This window comes from Alligator sinensis, unplaced genomic scaffold, assembly GCF_000455745.1.
Source record: "Alligator sinensis unplaced genomic scaffold, ASM45574v1 scaffold928_1, whole genome shotgun sequence".
Taxonomy (NCBI): domain Eukaryota; kingdom Metazoa; phylum Chordata; order Crocodylia; family Alligatoridae; genus Alligator; species Alligator sinensis.
In genome coordinates, this window is record NW_005842229.1 from 1,849,634 (window position 1) to 1,868,062 (window position 18,429).

The window sequence follows — 18,429 nt, forward strand, 5'->3', positions numbered from 1 at the left end:
GACGCAAAGTACCTATTTAATAGGTTGGCTTTTTCCTGGGCGTCAGTTGTCATTTGCCCCATCTGGTTCAGAAGGGGTCCAATGTTGCCCCTGCTTTTCCTCCGGCTCCCCATATATCTGAAAAAGGACTTCTTATTGTCTTTGACGCTCAAAGCTAGCTGGAGTTCAGTTGCAGCCTTGGCTTTCCTGGTCTGCTCCCTACAGGACCGGACCATGGCATATCTTTCTTGGGGGCATACCTCTTTCAGTAAGTTGGCAAAATTTAAAATTTCAGTTAGTGATCATCCTTCATTGGCTTAACACTCATAAGTTAGTCTTTTCTGCTCACCTGTATGCATAGATACATTGTATAGTCAACAACACTAATTGTCTGTACTGACAATCTTTCAGAATATCTGTAAGAGCTCTGACAAGACACCCTTTTTATTCCAAACTTTAAGCAGAAGCCAGTATTCAAAAGACTCCAAATATTCCTCTTTTCTATATTAAAGATTTCCACTTCTCAGAACGTGCTTTTTAAATTTAAAATTATTCTGTGTAAAGTTTTAAATGTAAAATGGTCAAAGTGGTTATTGTTCTTTCTTCCTATAACACTTTTACCAAATTCAGACAAGAACCACTTATTTAAACTGCTTAAGCATTGCCAGATAAATAATTAATTCCCAATGAGCATAAATATTTTTGTAAGTCTTTACCCATAAGAGTAAAATTACCAAATGACCTTGCTATACTTGCACACAAAATATCTTACGACTCTCATAAAAAATTAGAACATTTAGAAAGAAGCTATATCATACTAAGCATAAGGAGCAAGGTTTTCACTGATAAGTGGAGACAAATTCTTTTTCAGGATGTTTTTCCAGCCACAATTATTCTCCTCTGTGAAAAAACACAGAGTTAGTAGAAATTAATTTCAAAAGAGTTGATTCTAGAATCCTTAGAGTTGTTTTAAATTAACATCTCTCTTTGTAAAAAAAAAAAAAAAAAAAAAAAAAGGGGGGGGGGGGGGGGTAAAGGATCCACTTTTCTGAGTTAGTTGATATCTACTAAAATATCAGAAGTATTGCTTCTTTGATCCTAAGTATTCTTCTGCTATCAGGTGTTTCTAAAGTCTTACAGCCTGCTCCATTAAGATAAAGATCACAGCTGTGCCAAATGGGTATCTTAGGCAAAAGGATCTTGCTGTATAATCAAACACTCTTGTAGTCTCTTTGTAAACTCAGAAACAGTCTAGTCAGAAAACTATTTGCAACAGCTTTACAATTTACAACTGAAAATCCTATGAAATGTTCCATATAAAGCATTAATCGCAACATGCCTGGAATAGTACAAATTGATAAAGCTGTAGTCCAGTCTGTCTTAAAAAAAAAAAAAAAAAAGTGGAGGCAATAGATACCATTCTACAGCTAAAAAGAAACACTGAGTCCCACAAAACAGGACGCTGCCCTAGGAACCTCCCCTAACTGACTTGAACATTTAACTAAATAACCAAGAGAGATAAGCTTGTGAGCTATTTCTCACTAAGAATTGTGTACTAAAGGACTGCCAAATATCTCCAATGTTTAGTTAAGGCACTAGTAATCTTTTAATAACATGAAGAAAGAATTATTCCATGAATAACTTCTTGCGTGAGCTTGGATGTTTATCCCCACAAGAAGCTTCATATTGTGTTCCCATTTTAACATACTATTTACTTAAGTACAGCTTTGGCTATTATTAAATTTTTACAACCAACAAATTAATTTGTTAATTTAAATATAATGGTATTTGGTGATGAGAAGCAGTTTTGTAAGTGATATCTTTAATTAAACCAACTTCATGATTGGAAAAGTCTTAGAACCCTAGCAGATATTAAAATAATCGTGCAATTTGGATCTGAGATTTTTATGCCCCATCCCAAATACTAAATGTCCTGCCATGGCACATGTGCATGGCACAACACGCAATGTTTGGGATGGGGCATGAAATTCCTCAAATCCCAATCGTGCAACCCCCAGAGTTAAAACTAAACTGGGGGCTTCTCCCAGCTCAGTCCCACAGATCACGCAGCAGGTAGCTGTATCCTGAACTCCAGGGTGTCCAATCCCACAACACAGCCAAGCATAACGATCAGGCATGGTGCAGCACTGGGTCTAAAAGCCTGGGGCACCGGCTGCCCGAGATCTCTGGTGTTTCACGGCATCTTTAAAAAGGGTTAGAGGGGGGGCACTTTAATTAGGGCAGCTCTGAGAGCCACTCTAAAAGTGCCTGCAAAGTCTCATGTATTCAGCGTCCTGCACTTCAAAATTGAGGCAGGGCACTTTAACTAAAGCTTGTTCAATGAGCTTTAATGTGGAACCTCTTTGTGGCTGGTTTGCCATTTTATGGACCTGCAAATTGCAATTTGCCACACATTGAGCCAATTTACTGCATGATTAACATGTTAATTGTGCCATAAATGTAACATCTGCCAAGCCTTTAGACAAGCTTTCAAATGTAGCTCATTCTTCTGAAGAACTAAAAAGCTTTTCAGAAGTTGTTCAGTTCTTCAGAAGAATGTGCTGCATTTAAAAGCCTTACTAAGATTATCCCAGCCCACCAAAAATCCTTGCCTTTCATGTTTCCTGGACTGGGGGGAGAAGGAGGGCGGGGGCAGAAAGCAGAAGCTCAAAGAGGGAAGAGAAGCCCAGGGACCCTGGCAGCAGCAGAAGACTGATGAGAGGAGCAGCACTTGGTCTGGGAGCTTGAGGGGTTTACAAGCTAACCTCTCAGGGCCCACACGTGGCCAACAGGCTGCCAATTTGACAGCACTATGTCATTTATTAATAACTGGAATGAGAGAGACAATTTGACAGCTTAGGAATCAGCCCTTTTGGACAGCCATGATGCAAACTAAAGTCTACACAGTAGGGAGCATAAGGAGCTCCAAAAGCCTTTAACAAATCAAGAGCAGAACCTCCAATAGCAGCTACTACTGACATGGATTTGAATGACCTTTCAACAGGCACTCAAGCAAAGAAATAACTAGGAGTAAACTAGAGTTGAAGATATTATGCCAGATTTATTTTAAAGATCTAAAGGAATCTGAGGGGCTTAAAATATCATCTGATATGTTTTCTGCAGTAAAATATTTTGTCAAAAAAACAGATCTAGCATAATGCAAAATAACATGATTTTTTTCTTGCTGAAGATGAGACCAGATGTTTTGCAGGGGACAAGACAATGTTAGAGAGAGATTATCGACCTGGAAGGGTGTGGGCAGTGGGGTCCCGCAGGGCTCGGTCCTTGGACCGATACTTTTCAATGTCTTCATCAGCGACTTGGACAAGGGAGTGAAGTGTACTCTGTCCAAGTCTGCGGATGACACAAAACTGTGGGGAGAAGCGGACACGCCAGAGGGCAGGGAACAACTACAAGCAGACCTGGACAGGTTGGACATATGGGCAGAAAACAACAGAATACAATTCAACAAGGAGAAATGCAAAGTGCTGCACCTAGGGAGGAAAAATGTCCAGCATACCTACTGCCTAGGAAATGACCTGCTTGGTGGCACGGAAGCGGAAAGGGCTCTTGGAGTCCTAGTGGACTCCAAGATGAACATGAGTCGGCAGTGTGATGAAGTCATCAGAAAAGCTAATGGCACTTTAGCGTGCATCAGCAGATGTATGACGAACAGATCCAAGGAGGTGATACTTCCCCACTATCGGGCACTGGTCAAACCGCAGTTGGAATACTGCGTGCAGTTTTGGGCGCCGCACTTCAAGAGGGATGTGGATAACCTGGAGAGGGTCCAGAGAAGGGCCACTCATATGGTTAAGGGCTTTCAGGCCAAGCCCTATGAGGAGAGACCGGGGCACCTGGACCTCTTCAGCCTCCGCAAGAGAAGGTTGAGAGGCGACCTTGTGGCTGCCTATAAGTTCATCATGGGGGCACAGAAGGGAATTGGTGAGGCTTTATTCACCAAGGCACCCCCGGGGGTTACAAGAAATAATGGCCACAAGCTAGCAGAGAGCAGATTTAGACAGCCCTCTTTCCTGCCCATGCAGGGGGTCGGACTCCATGATCTATTGAGGTCCCCTTCCAACCCTAGCATCTATGAATCTATGATTCTGAGATGGGAGGAAAAAATAGGTCAGAATGTTTTTTCATATACATTTCAGAATTTCTTCAGAATTAGATGGCTCTCCCATCTGTGGTATTTCTAACTCCCCATCCCACATACTTTGATTGCCCTAAAAATGGCTTCTACAAGCTTTCTACTAGTCTTTCTACTAGTTAAGTAAGAACCCAACACAGGGCACAGATAAGTGAGCTTCAATGACACAAATAATTTTTATAACTTTAATGAAAGTACATTACAGTACTACAGGATTTTAAAGTGTAATACAATTTATTTTGGTACTAGCTTTGACTGCTAACTTTATATTGCCCATGCAACCTCATCTCTACCCCCACAACTCATACACACGTTATCATACAGATTCTACTTACATGTTTACATACTACCATTCCATCTCATTCACAAGACCCGTAATGCTCAGGGTTAAAACAGAGGTTCAATAGTTTTAACCTTTTGATTCAGTTAGTAGCTCCTGCCTTCTGTATTGCATACAGTCAAAGTCTGCACACAATTCAAAATCTCAAACCACCTCACCTTGCCCAACTTTTCATCCAAAGCAAACTCACCACTATTCAAAAGACATCAGTCTTAGCAATCTCTTCTTAGCAACAGATGCAAAATCTGCCAACAGATATCCACTGTTAATAATCGGCACCCCCACAATGAACCCATGGATCCCATGTGATATTACATGATCCAATGGCACCATATGCCCCATAATAACTACATGGGAGAAACTAGACAAAACTATGCACCAGTCCTTTTCACTTTTTTTCTGTGAGAGTTCAGAGAGACACAAAGACCAGTAGTAACAGAGTTTTCTGACCTCACCAACCTTGCACTCAGAGAAATTTAAAAAACCCCCAAACAACTAACCTTTAAAAGACAAACTTGGGAATACAAATACATAAACTGTCTGGACCCTAAGAGCCAAAGACTGAACACTGATATTGATTTTATAGCATATTGTAATCTACCCTAGTGGTGGCCAACCTTTTTGGCAGGTATGCCACAAGTAAAGCCCCCACCTCTCCTTGAGTGTCACTCTGATCCCTGTTCCCCAGAGGTATTCCTGAGGCCCCTGCTACACATTACATATATTATGCAATTCACTGGTTAACCATGCAACAAATTTAAACTGGTCACACGTGGAAAGTAATTATCACACCATAAAATATAAAGAGAGCCAAACGATTACAAAGTTAGTGCTTGAAAATATACAACACCTTTTATAGCTGGTTTCTATCCAGTTTTAATTTGAAAGTGTTTGCCCTGATAGCGTTTGTGCTCTGGAGTGCCAGAACAATAGCAGAAGGGGTTGAATTTCCAGACATGCAGAGCGGAGTGGCAGCAGGACACTTCTGAGAAAGGAGGTGTCATCAGCAAGACCCAGGTCCTGGCCCTGCAACCACTGCAGTTTCATACAGGGAACAAAGATCCAAACCCTTAATTTGGCAGCAGCTAGAGTGCCAGTGAAGTCTTCACCTGGCTTTTGGCAGTGACTCCTCTTGCAGAACCGTCCTGCTGCCTTTCCATGCAGCTTAAGGCTCGAGCCCCCTGCCTCCATTCTACTGCATGCCTGGGGTTCACATGCCACACAGCAGTTGCCCATAAAAACATGTGCTGTGGGTTGGTCACCTGCTTGATTGCTTTCCATCTCTTGGACTGAAAATTAAAGTCACACACAGGAGTCTTTGGCAATGGGGGTCTCAGGGCTAGGGGGTCCAGGTCCCTTATCAGCTGTGATAGCTTTGTTATTTTTCTGGCCATGGCTATAAAAGGTGTCTTTACCCTGTGACAGCCTCATTTAAGTCACCTTGTGAGGCAGCACCTCAAGATACTTTCAGTGATGGGTTCGCCATATGCCCAGGAACAGCTTCAGGGCTCACACTTCCCATGGGACAGAAAAATCAGGACCTTGCCTTCCTAATAGGGTACTGTCTTCAGTGTCATAAACTCTGTAGTAACTGGTACCCCCATGCCCCAAGATGGAACAGCACTCTGGCATCTGCACGACCTCATAACGTGGCACTTTCAGAGCCCATGACACTAACAAGAGGACTTGCACCCTTGGGCAACTGTATGCCAGCGACTGCCTGAGAAGTGTCGCTAGCATAGTTCTGAAGCAGTCTGCTCCCCCATCACTAAGCAGCCTTTTCCATGGGAACTCTCTTAATGGGAAGCCCCTAGTCAAACCCTCACAGCCCGTGGGGGGCACAATTCAGGTCGGTGTGATTCCATCAGGAAGTGGGATGAGGTGTCCCCAGGGTCTCACTCTGGAGCAGTGGTGCATGACAGGATTGTAGCATCATGATGGGGTACAGCAGGGTTGAGAACTCCTTGTGGAGCAGTGTTACTGGAACCCCAGGTATGGGCAAAGCTGGGGTCACCAAGGGGCCCCAGGACTGTGTGGGGTGGCACCAGAGCACATGGGGGTACATAAGGGATGCCCAACTGTATTTCTTGGGGCATGGGACAATGACAGGGCTGGTCTCACTCTAGACTCCCTGGACTCGCAGCTTGCTGTGAATAGGTAGGTCCCAGACTGGAACTGTCAGGCTGGGTTAGTCCCAGACAAAAGCATAACTATCAAGTTTGCTCTGGGAAAAACCTCCCAGCACCCTGAGGGGTGTGTGGAAAGTAGGCTGACAAGTCCTGAAGGCCAGGGAGAGGAAAGGAAGGTAGTCAGTTTTACCTGTACTGAGGAGGCAAAGACCTGAGTGGTGCTGTTTTTGTGTCCTGCACTGGACTACATAGGGATGTTTTCCCCCTCCCCTCTCTGTAGCCAGTTCTTCCCCTCCATCCTTCTGGCTGGGCAAGTGCAGGGCTTTTCTCCCTATCCCCTTTCTCCCCCTCATCCCAATTAGGCACCTAGCTGTTTCTGCCCAGTCCCTCCAGCTGGGCTGACTTTGCTGCTGAGCAAGGTACAGGATGGTCTCCCAGCTGGGATTGCACAAACCTGACAAGTGGCAACATGCCCTTCCAACCCCAGACCTTGCCCCACCCCTCTTCTTTCATTTTGCTTGCAGTCTTCCTGCCCCAGCCCTCATGAATACCACAGACAGCAGCTGTGCATGCCACAGCGTGGCCACGCCTAATCTAGCCGATTCTTTTTCTTTTGTCCTGCAGGCAACAGTGACCCTCTTCCCTTTTGATAGATCCTGATCTCCCATTAGTTGGATATCTCCTTCTGTTAATCATTTGTCTACTACCCCTGAGAATCTGTCTCCCCTCCAATTTCAAAGCCCTACGCGTTGTTTTTAATCATCCTGTCTGAGTCTTCCCTCAGACCCAGTGAAAAAGACTTTGCATTCAAAACCTTGTCTATCTTTATCCCAACTGTGCAGTTGGTACAATAAATGATATCACTCATAAAGATCCTTACCTCAATAAGAAAATTACTATTATTTTCATAATCTTAATTGCTGTCAGTTCCCCTATAATATTTAGACTGTGAAAAGAAACCATGAAAGACAGATACTATTATGAAAAAAAGAGGAACATACCTGCTGAGTAATTCCAGTCCAGCAGAAAACTTTGGCAAAAACTCAACACTCCTATAAAAGAAATCATAAAAATTACAGGAGTTAAAAAAATAATAACCAATAATATTGCCTGATCATCTCCAAGTTAGTGCAGGATTGTTTCTTACAGAATTAGGAATCTTTAGTATGAAAAAGAGAGAGGTCATGATGGGGACAAGAGAATGGCAGTTTTCAAATATTTGAAAGGCTACAGTACCGTATATTGGAAAAAAATGTTCTACCTTGCCACAAAGGGCAGAACAAGCAGCAACGTGTTTAACTACAGCAAAAGTAGATTAGATGAAATACCAGGGATTAGGGGGAGGCCACAAAAAACCAAACGAACAACATCAACAACAACCTAACTCTCATAAAAGCAGGAGGACAATGAAACAAACCAACTAGAGAAATTATGAGGTTGGATATGCATCTATCTGGGATGGTTCAGGAATAGTAAATCCTATCAGTGTACAAGGAGTTTGACCAAATTAGGTCCTTTAATTCTATAAATGTTACTCATCATGTCAAAACCACAACATCCAAAACAATCAATCATAATGTTTTAGTGTAGGTTATAAGCACATGTAAAGAAGGTACTTTCTTAAAATTATTATTCCACCTCTTCCCATCAAAATATTTTAGCCTTAGCCTACACGATGAACATGTACCAAGCTTTTAGTTGCAAGATGATTTAAGAATACATATAAAGACTTCCAGCAAGTTACAGTTCACAAACAGTTAAATTGATTTAACGTTAATAACTGATAGATACATATATTCCTCAGTTTAATAAAGAAGTGATATAAAACACATTCAGCACATTAAAACACATTCAAACTAAGCTGTATGTACAATGTATTCCAGTTATTCACACCAGATAGGTACATAATTTTCATAATACAATGCTATTACCAATTTACATTGGAAAAAGGGTGGGAGTAAGGGGTAGGGAGGGTTATTTACAAAGCAGCTTTCAGCCCCACTGTCTACTTTGTAACTGACTGTACTTCATTTCTCTGCACCAAAAACAGAAAATAGGAAGCAGCTGTCAAAGGGCTGAAGCCTTGAAAAGGAAGGTTGGTGAAGGAGTTAGGCACTTTCAGGACTGCTCCCTCTCATTTTCAAGGCTTCTGATTGCAGCATTAAACTGATTATTAAGAGCCTTGAAAATGAAAGGAAATAGTCAGTTCAGGGCTGCTAATACCACAGTATTTACAGGTCTGTGTACATATCGTAAGCAATGTTCATTAAGCATATACATCCAGGTAAATGCCTATCTTAGTTTAGATCTGTTAAGCTATGTGCTTAACAGATTAGGCAGTAACTACAAGAGGAGTGTCCTTTTCAATCAACAGCTATTATAGTAATAATGTTGGGAAAAAGACAGATACGACTCTGCATTAGGAAACACGGCAATCGACTTTCACCAGATTCCTGGAGGCGAATCTTGAATTCTCTTCTGAAATACTTTTTATTATAACATTGTATAACAACATTGTTTTAAGCCTGCAAGGATCTTCTTTCTGTTCTGAAGCTAAAACCTGACAAATCAGGAAATAAACACCACAGTGCTTAATAGTCACAAAAGTACTGCAGTTCTTGTCATACAAATGCACTGGAAATGGTTAATGCTGTAAAACAGAACACATCACCTAAGAGGGCCAATGTTGAAGCTGGCTGGCTGATCTCAAAAAGCATGAAGTAAAAAAACGCTATCATGCTAAACACTGCCCAAGCATGGGGATGTTTGATTATCCAAGGCATAGTCTCTTAAATTTCACATAACCCACTGTATGTCTGTCTACTACAGGAAGAGTTTAGGACACTCTTCCTATAGTACTCATACAGAAATGATGCGTTAAACCATGTTTTACGAAAATAAATAAACGAGATAGAGCTCTCCATAAAAACACATGAAAATACCTCTGTTTGCTTTCTTTGACTTCTCTCGATTTGTCACCCAAAGTCTTCAACCTATAAGGTCAAGCAAAAGTATGAGACTCCTGCCGGCTGACATAAAAGAAATGTGATTCGAAAGAGCATCACCTCTGGGTGCCTTTTAACTACCTAATCTACCCTAGTGGTGGCCAACCTTTTTGGCAGGTATGCCACAAGTAAAGCCCCCACCTCTCCTTGAGTGTCACTCTGATCCCTGTTCCCCAGAGGTATTCCTGAGGCCCCTGCTACACATTACATATATTATGCAATTCACTGGTTAACCATGCAACAAATTTAAACTGGTCACACGTGGAAAGTAATTATCACACCATAAAATATAAAGAGAGCCAAACGATTACAAAGTTAGTGCTTGAAAATATACAACACCTTTTATAGCTGGTTTCTATCCAGTTTTAATTTGAAAGTGTTTGCCCTGATAGCGTTTGTGCTCTGGAGTGCCAGAACAATAGCAGAAGGGGTTGAATTTCCAGACATGCAGAGCGGAGTGGCAGCAGGACACTTCTGAGAAAGGAGGTGTCATCAGCAAGACCCAGGTCCTGGCCCTGCAACCACTGCAGTTTCATACAGGGAACAAAGATCCAAACCCTTAATTTGGCAGCAGCTAGAGTGCCAGTGAAGTCTTCACCTGGCTTTTGGCAGTGACTCCTCTTGCAGAACCGTCCTGCTGCCTTTCCATGCAGCTTAAGGCTCGAGCCCCCTGCCTCCATTCTACTGCATGCCTGGGGTTCACATGCCACACAGCAGTTGCCCATAAAAACATGTGCTGTGGGTTGGTCACCTGCTTGATTGCTTTCCATCTCTTGGACTGAAAATTAAAGTCACACACAGGAGTCTTTGGCAATGGGGGTCTCAGGGCTAGGGGGTCCAGGTCCCTTATCAGCTGTGATAGCTTTGTTATTTTTCTGGCCATGGCTATAAAAGGTGTCTTTACCCTGTGACAGCCTCATTTAAGTCACCTTGTGAGGCAGCACCTCAAGATACTTTCAGTGATGGGTTCGCCATATGCCCAGGAACAGCTTCAGGGCTCACACTTCCCATGGGACAGAAAAATCAGGACCTTGCCTTCCTAATAGGGTACTGTCTTCAGTGTCATAAACTCTGTAGTAACTGGTACCCCCATGCCCCAAGATGGAACAGCACTCTGGCATCTGCACGACCTCATAACGTGGCACTTTCAGAGCCCATGACACTAACAAGAGGACTTGCACCCTTGGGCAACTGTATGCCAGCGACTGCCTGAGAAGTGTCGCTAGCATAGTTCTGAAGCAGTCTGCTCCCCCATCACTAAGCAGCCTTTTCCATGGGAACTCTCTTAATGGGAAGCCCCTAGTCAAACCCTCACAGCCCGTGGGGGGCACAATTCAGGTCGGTGTGATTCCATCAGGAAGTGGGATGAGGTGTCCCCAGGGTCTCACTCTGGAGCAGTGGTGCATGACAGGATTGTAGCATCATGATGGGGTACAGCAGGGTTGAGAACTCCTTGTGGAGCAGTGTTACTGGAACCCCAGGTATGGGCAAAGCTGGGGTCACCAAGGGGCCCCAGGACTGTGTGGGGTGGCACCAGAGCACATGGGGGTACATAAGGGATGCCCAACTGTATTTCTTGGGGCATGGGACAATGACAGGGCTGGTCTCACTCTAGACTCCCTGGACTCGCAGCTTGCTGTGAATAGGTAGGTCCCAGACTGGAACTGTCAGGCTGGGTTAGTCCCAGACAAAAGCATAACTATCAAGTTTGCTCTGGGAAAAACCTCCCAGCACCCTGAGGGGTGTGTGGAAAGTAGGCTGACAAGTCCTGAAGGCCAGGGAGAGGAAAGGAAGGTAGTCAGTTTTACCTGTACTGAGGAGGCAAAGACCTGAGTGGTGCTGTTTTTGTGTCCTGCACTGGACTACATAGGGATGTTTTCCCCCTCCCCTCTCTGTAGCCAGTTCTTCCCCTCCATCCTTCTGGCTGGGCAAGTGCAGGGCTTTTCTCCCTATCCCCTTTCTCCCCCTCATCCCAATTAGGCACCTAGCTGTTTCTGCCCAGTCCCTCCAGCTGGGCTGACTTTGCTGCTGAGCAAGGTACAGGATGGTCTCCCAGCTGGGATTGCACAAACCTGACAAGTGGCAACATGCCCTTCCAACCCCAGACCTTGCCCCACCCCTCTTCTTTCATTTTGCTTGCAGTCTTCCTGCCCCAGCCCTCATGAATACCACAGACAGCAGCTGTGCATGCCACAGCGTGGCCACGCCTAATCTAGCCGATTCTTTTTCTTTTGTCCTGCAGGCAACAGTGACCCTCTTCCCTTTTGATAGATCCTGATCTCCCATTAGTTGGATATCTCCTTCTGTTAATCATTTGTCTACTACCCCTGAGAATCTGTCTCCCCTCCAATTTCAAAGCCCTACGCGTTGTTTTTAATCATCCTGTCTGAGTCTTCCCTCAGACCCAGTGAAAAAGACTTTGCATTCAAAACCTTGTCTATCTTTATCCCAACTGTGCAGTTGGTACAATAAATGATATCACTCATAAAGATCCTTACCTCAATAAGAAAATTACTATTATTTTCATAATCTTAATTGCTGTCAGTTCCCCTATAATATTTAGACTGTGAAAAGAAACCATGAAAGACAGATACTATTATGAAAAAAAGAGGAACATACCTGCTGAGTAATTCCAGTCCAGCAGAAAACTTTGGCAAAAACTCAACACTCCTATAAAAGAAATCATAAAAATTACAGGAGTTAAAAAAATAATAACCAATAATATTGCCTGATCATCTCCAAGTTAGTGCAGGATTGTTTCTTACAGAATTAGGAATCTTTAGTATGAAAAAGAGAGAGGTCATGATGGGGACAAGAGAATGGCAGTTTTCAAATATTTGAAAGGCTACAGTACCGTATATTGGAAAAAAATGTTCTACCTTGCCACAAAGGGCAGAACAAGCAGCAACGTGTTTAACTACAGCAAAAGTAGATTAGATGAAATACCAGGGATTAGGGGGAGGCCACAAAAAACCAAACGAACAACATCAACAACAACCTAACTCTCATAAAAGCAGGAGGACAATGAAACAAACCAACTAGAGAAATTATGAGGTTGGATATGCATCTATCTGGGATGGTTCAGGAATAGTAAATCCTATCAGTGTACAAGGAGTTTGACCAAATTAGGTCCTTTAATTCTATAAATGTTACTCATCATGTCAAAACCACAACATCCAAAACAATCAATCATAATGTTTTAGTGTAGGTTATAAGCACATGTAAAGAAGGTACTTTCTTAAAATTATTATTCCACCTCTTCCCATCAAAATATTTTAGCCTTAGCCTACACGATGAACATGTACCAAGCTTTTAGTTGCAAGATGATTTAAGAATACATATAAAGACTTCCAGCAAGTTACAGTTCACAAACAGTTAAATTGATTTAACGTTAATAACTGATAGATACATATATTCCTCAGTTTAATAAAGAAGTGATATAAAACACATTCAGCACATTAAAACACATTCAAACTAAGCTGTATGTACAATGTATTCCAGTTATTCACACCAGATAGGTACATAATTTTCATAATACAATGCTATTACCAATTTACATTGGAAAAAGGGTGGGAGTAAGGGGTAGGGAGGGTTATTTACAAAGCAGCTTTCAGCCCCACTGTCTACTTTGTAACTGACTGTACTTCATTTCTCTGCACCAAAAACAGAAAATAGGAAGCAGCTGTCAAAGGGCTGAAGCCTTGAAAAGGAAGGTTGGTGAAGGAGTTAGGCACTTTCAGGACTGCTCCCTCTCATTTTCAAGGCTTCTGATTGCAGCATTAAACTGATTATTAAGAGCCTTGAAAATGAAAGGAAATAGTCAGTTCAGGGCTGCTAATACCACAGTATTTACAGGTCTGTGTACATATCGTAAGCAATGTTCATTAAGCATATACATCCAGGTAAATGCCTATCTTAGTTTAGATCTGTTAAGCTATGTGCTTAACAGATTAGGCAGTAACTACAAGAGGAGTGTCCTTTTCAATCAACAGCTATTATAGTAATAATGTTGGGAAAAAGACAGATACGACTCTGCATTAGGAAACACGGCAATCGACTTTCACCAGATTCCTGGAGGCGAATCTTGAATTCTCTTCTGAAATACTTTTTATTATAACATTGTATAACAACATTGTTTTAAGCCTGCAAGGATCTTCTTTCTGTTCTGAAGCTAAAACCTGACAAATCAGGAAATAAACACCACAGTGCTTAATAGTCACAAAAGTACTGCAGTTCTTGTCATACAAATGCACTGGAAATGGTTAATGCTGTAAAACAGAACACATCACCTAAGAGGGCCAATGTTGAAGCTGGCTGGCTGATCTCAAAAAGCATGAAGTAAAAAAACGCTATCATGCTAAACACTGCCCAAGCATGGGGATGTTTGATTATCCAAGGCATAGTCTCTTAAATTTCACATAACCCACTGTATGTCTGTCTACTACAGGAAGAGTTTAGGACACTCTTCCTATAGTACTCATACAGAAATGATGCGTTAAACCATGTTTTACGAAAATAAATAAACGAGATAGAGCTCTCCATAAAAACACATGAAAATACCTCTGTTTGCTTTCTTTGACTTCTCTCGATTTGTCACCCAAAGTCTTCAACCTATAAGGTCAAGCAAAAGTATGAGACTCCTGCCGGCTGACATAAAAGAAATGTGATTCGAAAGAGCATCACCTCTGGGTGCCTTTTAACTACCATCTGACAGAGACAAGCGATTGTTCTACTCAGGCTGGTCCTGGAGAGGGGTGTCAAAGGCACCCAAAGGGCTTGGAAGCACGGAGTAAATGCGGGGCACAGGCAAGACATCCCAGGCCTGGGGGGTAGCAGTTAGGCTACCAAGGGGCCACTGCCCCACTGTGGGGGTTTCTGCTTTCCCCTGTAGTGGGAGACATGGCCCTCTCCCCATGATCTCGAGTGTATATTGACATTTTACAGAAGTGGGACTTTGTCTGCTGTGGTTCCCCTGCTTTACCTGTGCCAGATTCAGGCATTAGGTCTTGTTGTGTCAGGGCTGAGAGTAGTCTTATTGTAGGGTTTAGATCAGTGGTTCTCAACCTTTTTTGTACCAGGACCCATTTGTAAACACTGATGGCCAGTCACAACCCAGTAAATAGTTAAAGTAGAAAACAGTCCCCTGGTCCTGCTGGTGCCCCTCACTCCTGGTCCACTGGCCCACACCCCCAGCGTATGGGGCACGGGGCGGGTGTGTGGGACAGAGGGAGCCCCAAGCAGCCCCTCACTGGCTGGAAGTCTGCCATCCTGCAAAGGAGAAGCCACCGTTTCCTATGTTTTTCTCCTTTAAAGGAGAATCCATTTTTTAAAGTTGGTCAGTTCATTTTTTAAAGCTTGTTCACGACCTTTTCATATATTCTTGCGACCCACGGGTTCAAAAACACTGGTTTAGATGAGGGCTGTGTAGGATGGTCTGTCCAGGGCTGACCGTGCCTCAGGCAGGGGGCTGAACCAGGTCTTGGGAGGTCCCTTCCAGCCCCACCTCTCTCCTCGGATATGGCTGTTCACACACGGGACTCCAACAGCCACAGCGGTCCAATGAGCCACAGCGCATCTGAGGCAAAGGGCAAGAGGGGACACAAGGTGTGGGGCCAGAGCAGGGGTGTAGGTTGTAGCCGTGCTGGTCTAAGGACATAGGCAGGCAAGGTCCTTGGGGTAAATCCGATCTCTTTTATTAGACTCACTAAAATAGTTGGAAAAATTCTTCTTTGCCAGCTTTCAGGCACAAACACCCTTGCAAAAAAGTGAAGAAAGCTGGCAAAGAAGAATTTTTCCAACTATTTTAGTAGGTCTAATAAAAGAGATCGGATTGACCCCAGGGACCTTGCCAGGGGAGAGACCAGGCACTGGAAGGTGACCTCACACCTGGTTTTTCAGCTTTAAAAACCCGGGCATAGGAGGAGAGCTTTCCTCTCCCCTTTCCTTTCTGGCGGGGAGGTTGAGGCGCTTTTTAATGCCAAACCTCCCCCCCCGCAGTAACGCTATCAGGCATTACCCCCACGCTGGAACAAGGCGAGAGCTGCCCCCTCCCCCCGCCCCTGTGGGTAAGGGTCTCAGCACCCCTCCCCCCGCGCGCGCCGCGCCCCGCCCCGTGACGCACCCGGAAGCGAGGTCCTGCTGGACGCTCAGCAGCCGCTCGCGCAGAGTCTCCAACATCTTCCGCCGCGGAGCTGACCGGAGCTCGAGCGCCGAAACGCTCCCCGCGAGAGAGGGGGCGGGGTCTCAGCCCTCGCTTCCGCCTCGGGCCCCCGCGCCCCGCCCCACCTGTCACCGGGAGAGGGCAAACCCCACCCCCTTCCCGACGGGGGTGGGGTTCCGCCCGGCCTAAACAGACCGCGCAGTGACGTCACGGTGTAGGGAGCTCGCGCGAGTGCGAAATTGGAACCCACCCACCTCGCTTCCCGCGTGCCGCGCGAGTCGCGCGCGTGGATTGGCTGCTTTAGGTTCTGACCCCGCCTCCCCGCCCTAGAGTTGAAGGGCTGGGAGGCTGCTGGGTTTGGGATGTCGCGTGCATGGGGTGCGAAACCATTGATGTTCAGCAGCAAGGGTCCAGCCCTCTGGGGAGCCTTGCAGGGGTGCTGTGCAATGGGAGTGCTGTGACAGGAGCCACCCTGGGCCTTGCAGCAGCCAGGTAGAAACCAGTTCCACGGCTGTTCCACCTTTTCAAGCCGAACTTGGGAGCTGGTTGTGTCCGTCTCATAGCTGCCATGCAAAATGTGTGTATATGTGTGTACAAACACACGTACGTACACCCCAAAGCCTTGGCTGGGATGATCTAGTTGGGGCTGGTCCTGCTCTGAGCAGGGGGTTGGACTAGATGACCTCCTGAGGTCCCTTCCAACCCTAATTTGCTATGATTCTATGATATAGGTAATATGTAACATTAAACAACTGTACCTGACAATTGTACCCTGGTTGTTCTTAGCACATGATAATTACACTGCATGTGTGTCTGGTCTCCGTTTATTGTGCAATTTGCTCATGGATTGCATCATCTATGTAACATGTGGCAGGGGCCTGTGACTCGCAAGATCACACCAGACGTTTCAGAGGAACGTGTGGTGTTAAAACTGCTCTGACCTGCTGCAGCCTTCTTGGGTTCTTCGCAAGGGACAATCACAGAATCTTAGAAAATGTAGAGTCAGAAGTGACCTCAAGGTTGTCTAGTCCAGTGTGTCTCAACCTTTTTTGTACCAGACCCTTATATTTGTAAATATAAATGGCCAGTCTCCACCCAGTGCCCCTCACTCCCATGCCCCCAGGCCACAGTCTCCCAGTGTGTGGGGCAGGGGGGACTGGCTGAGAAAAGACTGGGTTTACAGGCAAATGGCTTTTGTTTTATGTTAACCCCTTGGAGGGCTTGAGGTGTCTACCAGAGGGCTGAGAAGCATCTTGTTTGTTTGAGTTACGTAGGTAATTTAGTCTTGAGCCCTGCTGGGACAGGCTCAAGACTTCCTTAGAGAACTAGTAACGCAGATGTCCTCAGATAAAATCCTACATGAGGCCTTAAAAGATTAAATGCGAGGAAGGGACCCAGAGAATTAAATCCAGTAAGGGATCCTAGAGCCTAGAAAAAGGCTGAGACCCAAACCAGGAGGTCCCAGAGCTTGGGAGAGAGGCTGTGTTTGAGGCCAGGGGCCTGAGAGTGCAGGGGAGACTGAGGAAGGGACCAGGGGGTTTGAGGGCCCAAGGGGGCCCAAGCGTATAAATAGTCATGACAATGAGAGAGAACATCCGTGAGGCTTGGGGCATGGTGTAGGGGAGGAAAAGGAGCCATACAAGTTGTCCCTAAGGCTACAGGTGCTCTACAGTAGGACCAGGCAGCCAGACTGAGAGGGACATATGATGGCTGGATTTAGCCTAGTGTGACCTCTGAAGAGACCCAGTGGAAATTTATTGGAATTAGGGCTCGCTCTAAGGCCTGTTGGCAGCCAACCTGAATCAACTTTAATATTAAAAACAACGTATAGCAGGCCAGGAATCTAGGGAGAGTGACATTAGAGTCCGAGCCGAGCAGGAGCTGCGAGGCCACCTAGGTATGTCACAGCTGCCCCTGTGGCAACAAGCCTTGTCACAAGTTCAGAAATTGGACAGCCCTAGTTTAAGGTTTTAAGATGACCTACTGGGAAGGAGATAGCCCTTCAGCTCTCAACGTTTGTTCCTGCCTGAGGCAGAGCAAATGGAAAAGGAACCTTATCAAAGAGAAACCACATGGAGTAATACATTCTCTGTCATCAATGCTGTCTGAAACTATGTGCCTCTCCCCACTCAAAGAAATAGATGGCAGATGAGCCACTGGTAAGGTCCTTTTCAAAAGTCTGCAACCTGATGTGAAATCCTGCATGTTACAAATTCTACAAGAGTCTCTATTTCTTGGTTCCAGATAACCAATTATAGATGTGAATTGGGCTCCATAAGACTTAAGGCAGCACTGTGCAGAGAGATCCCACACTAGCTCAGCGTGCACCAACTTCCAAACTGGTGTGAATGTGTCCGTGAATATGGCATACTATGTCTACAGACAGATATCACATTTGTGCGGGGCGGGGAAGGGAGAGGGGACAGGGACAGACCATTTTCTCCAAGGACAAAGTGCAATTGTTCACATGTCCACATCTGTTATACCGGGACCAACCCTAAAAAGTTTGCATAAGAAGTGCAGACAGTTCTAGCTGTTCGCTAAACCCCAGTGGGAAGGGCAATGTGTATACACGTCAGTCCCTCAACTTTTCTGTTCCAGGACAAACCCAGGCACAACAATTGTGATGTCTGTTCTTAGCCAATATAAGCTAAGAAACC

At 44.7% G+C, this 18,429-nt stretch overlaps 1 protein-coding gene across 7 annotated transcripts in view; it reads right to left on the reverse strand.

Annotated features, from left to right (window-relative positions):
- The window catches only part of DTNBP1 (dystrobrevin binding protein 1), a 122,366-nt gene extending 106,423 nt beyond the window's left edge, over positions 1–15,943 (reverse strand). For 2 of the 7 annotated variants that reach the window (XM_025208435.1, XM_014521599.2), the window contains exons 1-2: positions 9,547–9,616; positions 7,606–7,656 (exon numbers count right to left, since the gene is read on the reverse strand). Coding sequence is in view for 4 of the 7 variants with exons in the window: in XM_025208432.1 (XP_025064217.1) it covers positions 12,229–12,279; positions 14,170–14,220; positions 15,731–15,786 (158 nt within the window). In the remaining 3 variants the exon portion in view is untranslated. Of the gene's footprint in view, positions 1–7,605; positions 7,657–9,546; positions 9,617–12,228; positions 12,280–14,169; positions 14,221–15,730 lie in introns of those variants that run through there. The other 5 variants (XM_025208432.1, XM_025208434.1, XM_025208437.1 and 2 more) reach the window with 5 other exon arrangements.
- Positions 15,944–18,429: the final 2,486 nt, after the last annotated feature.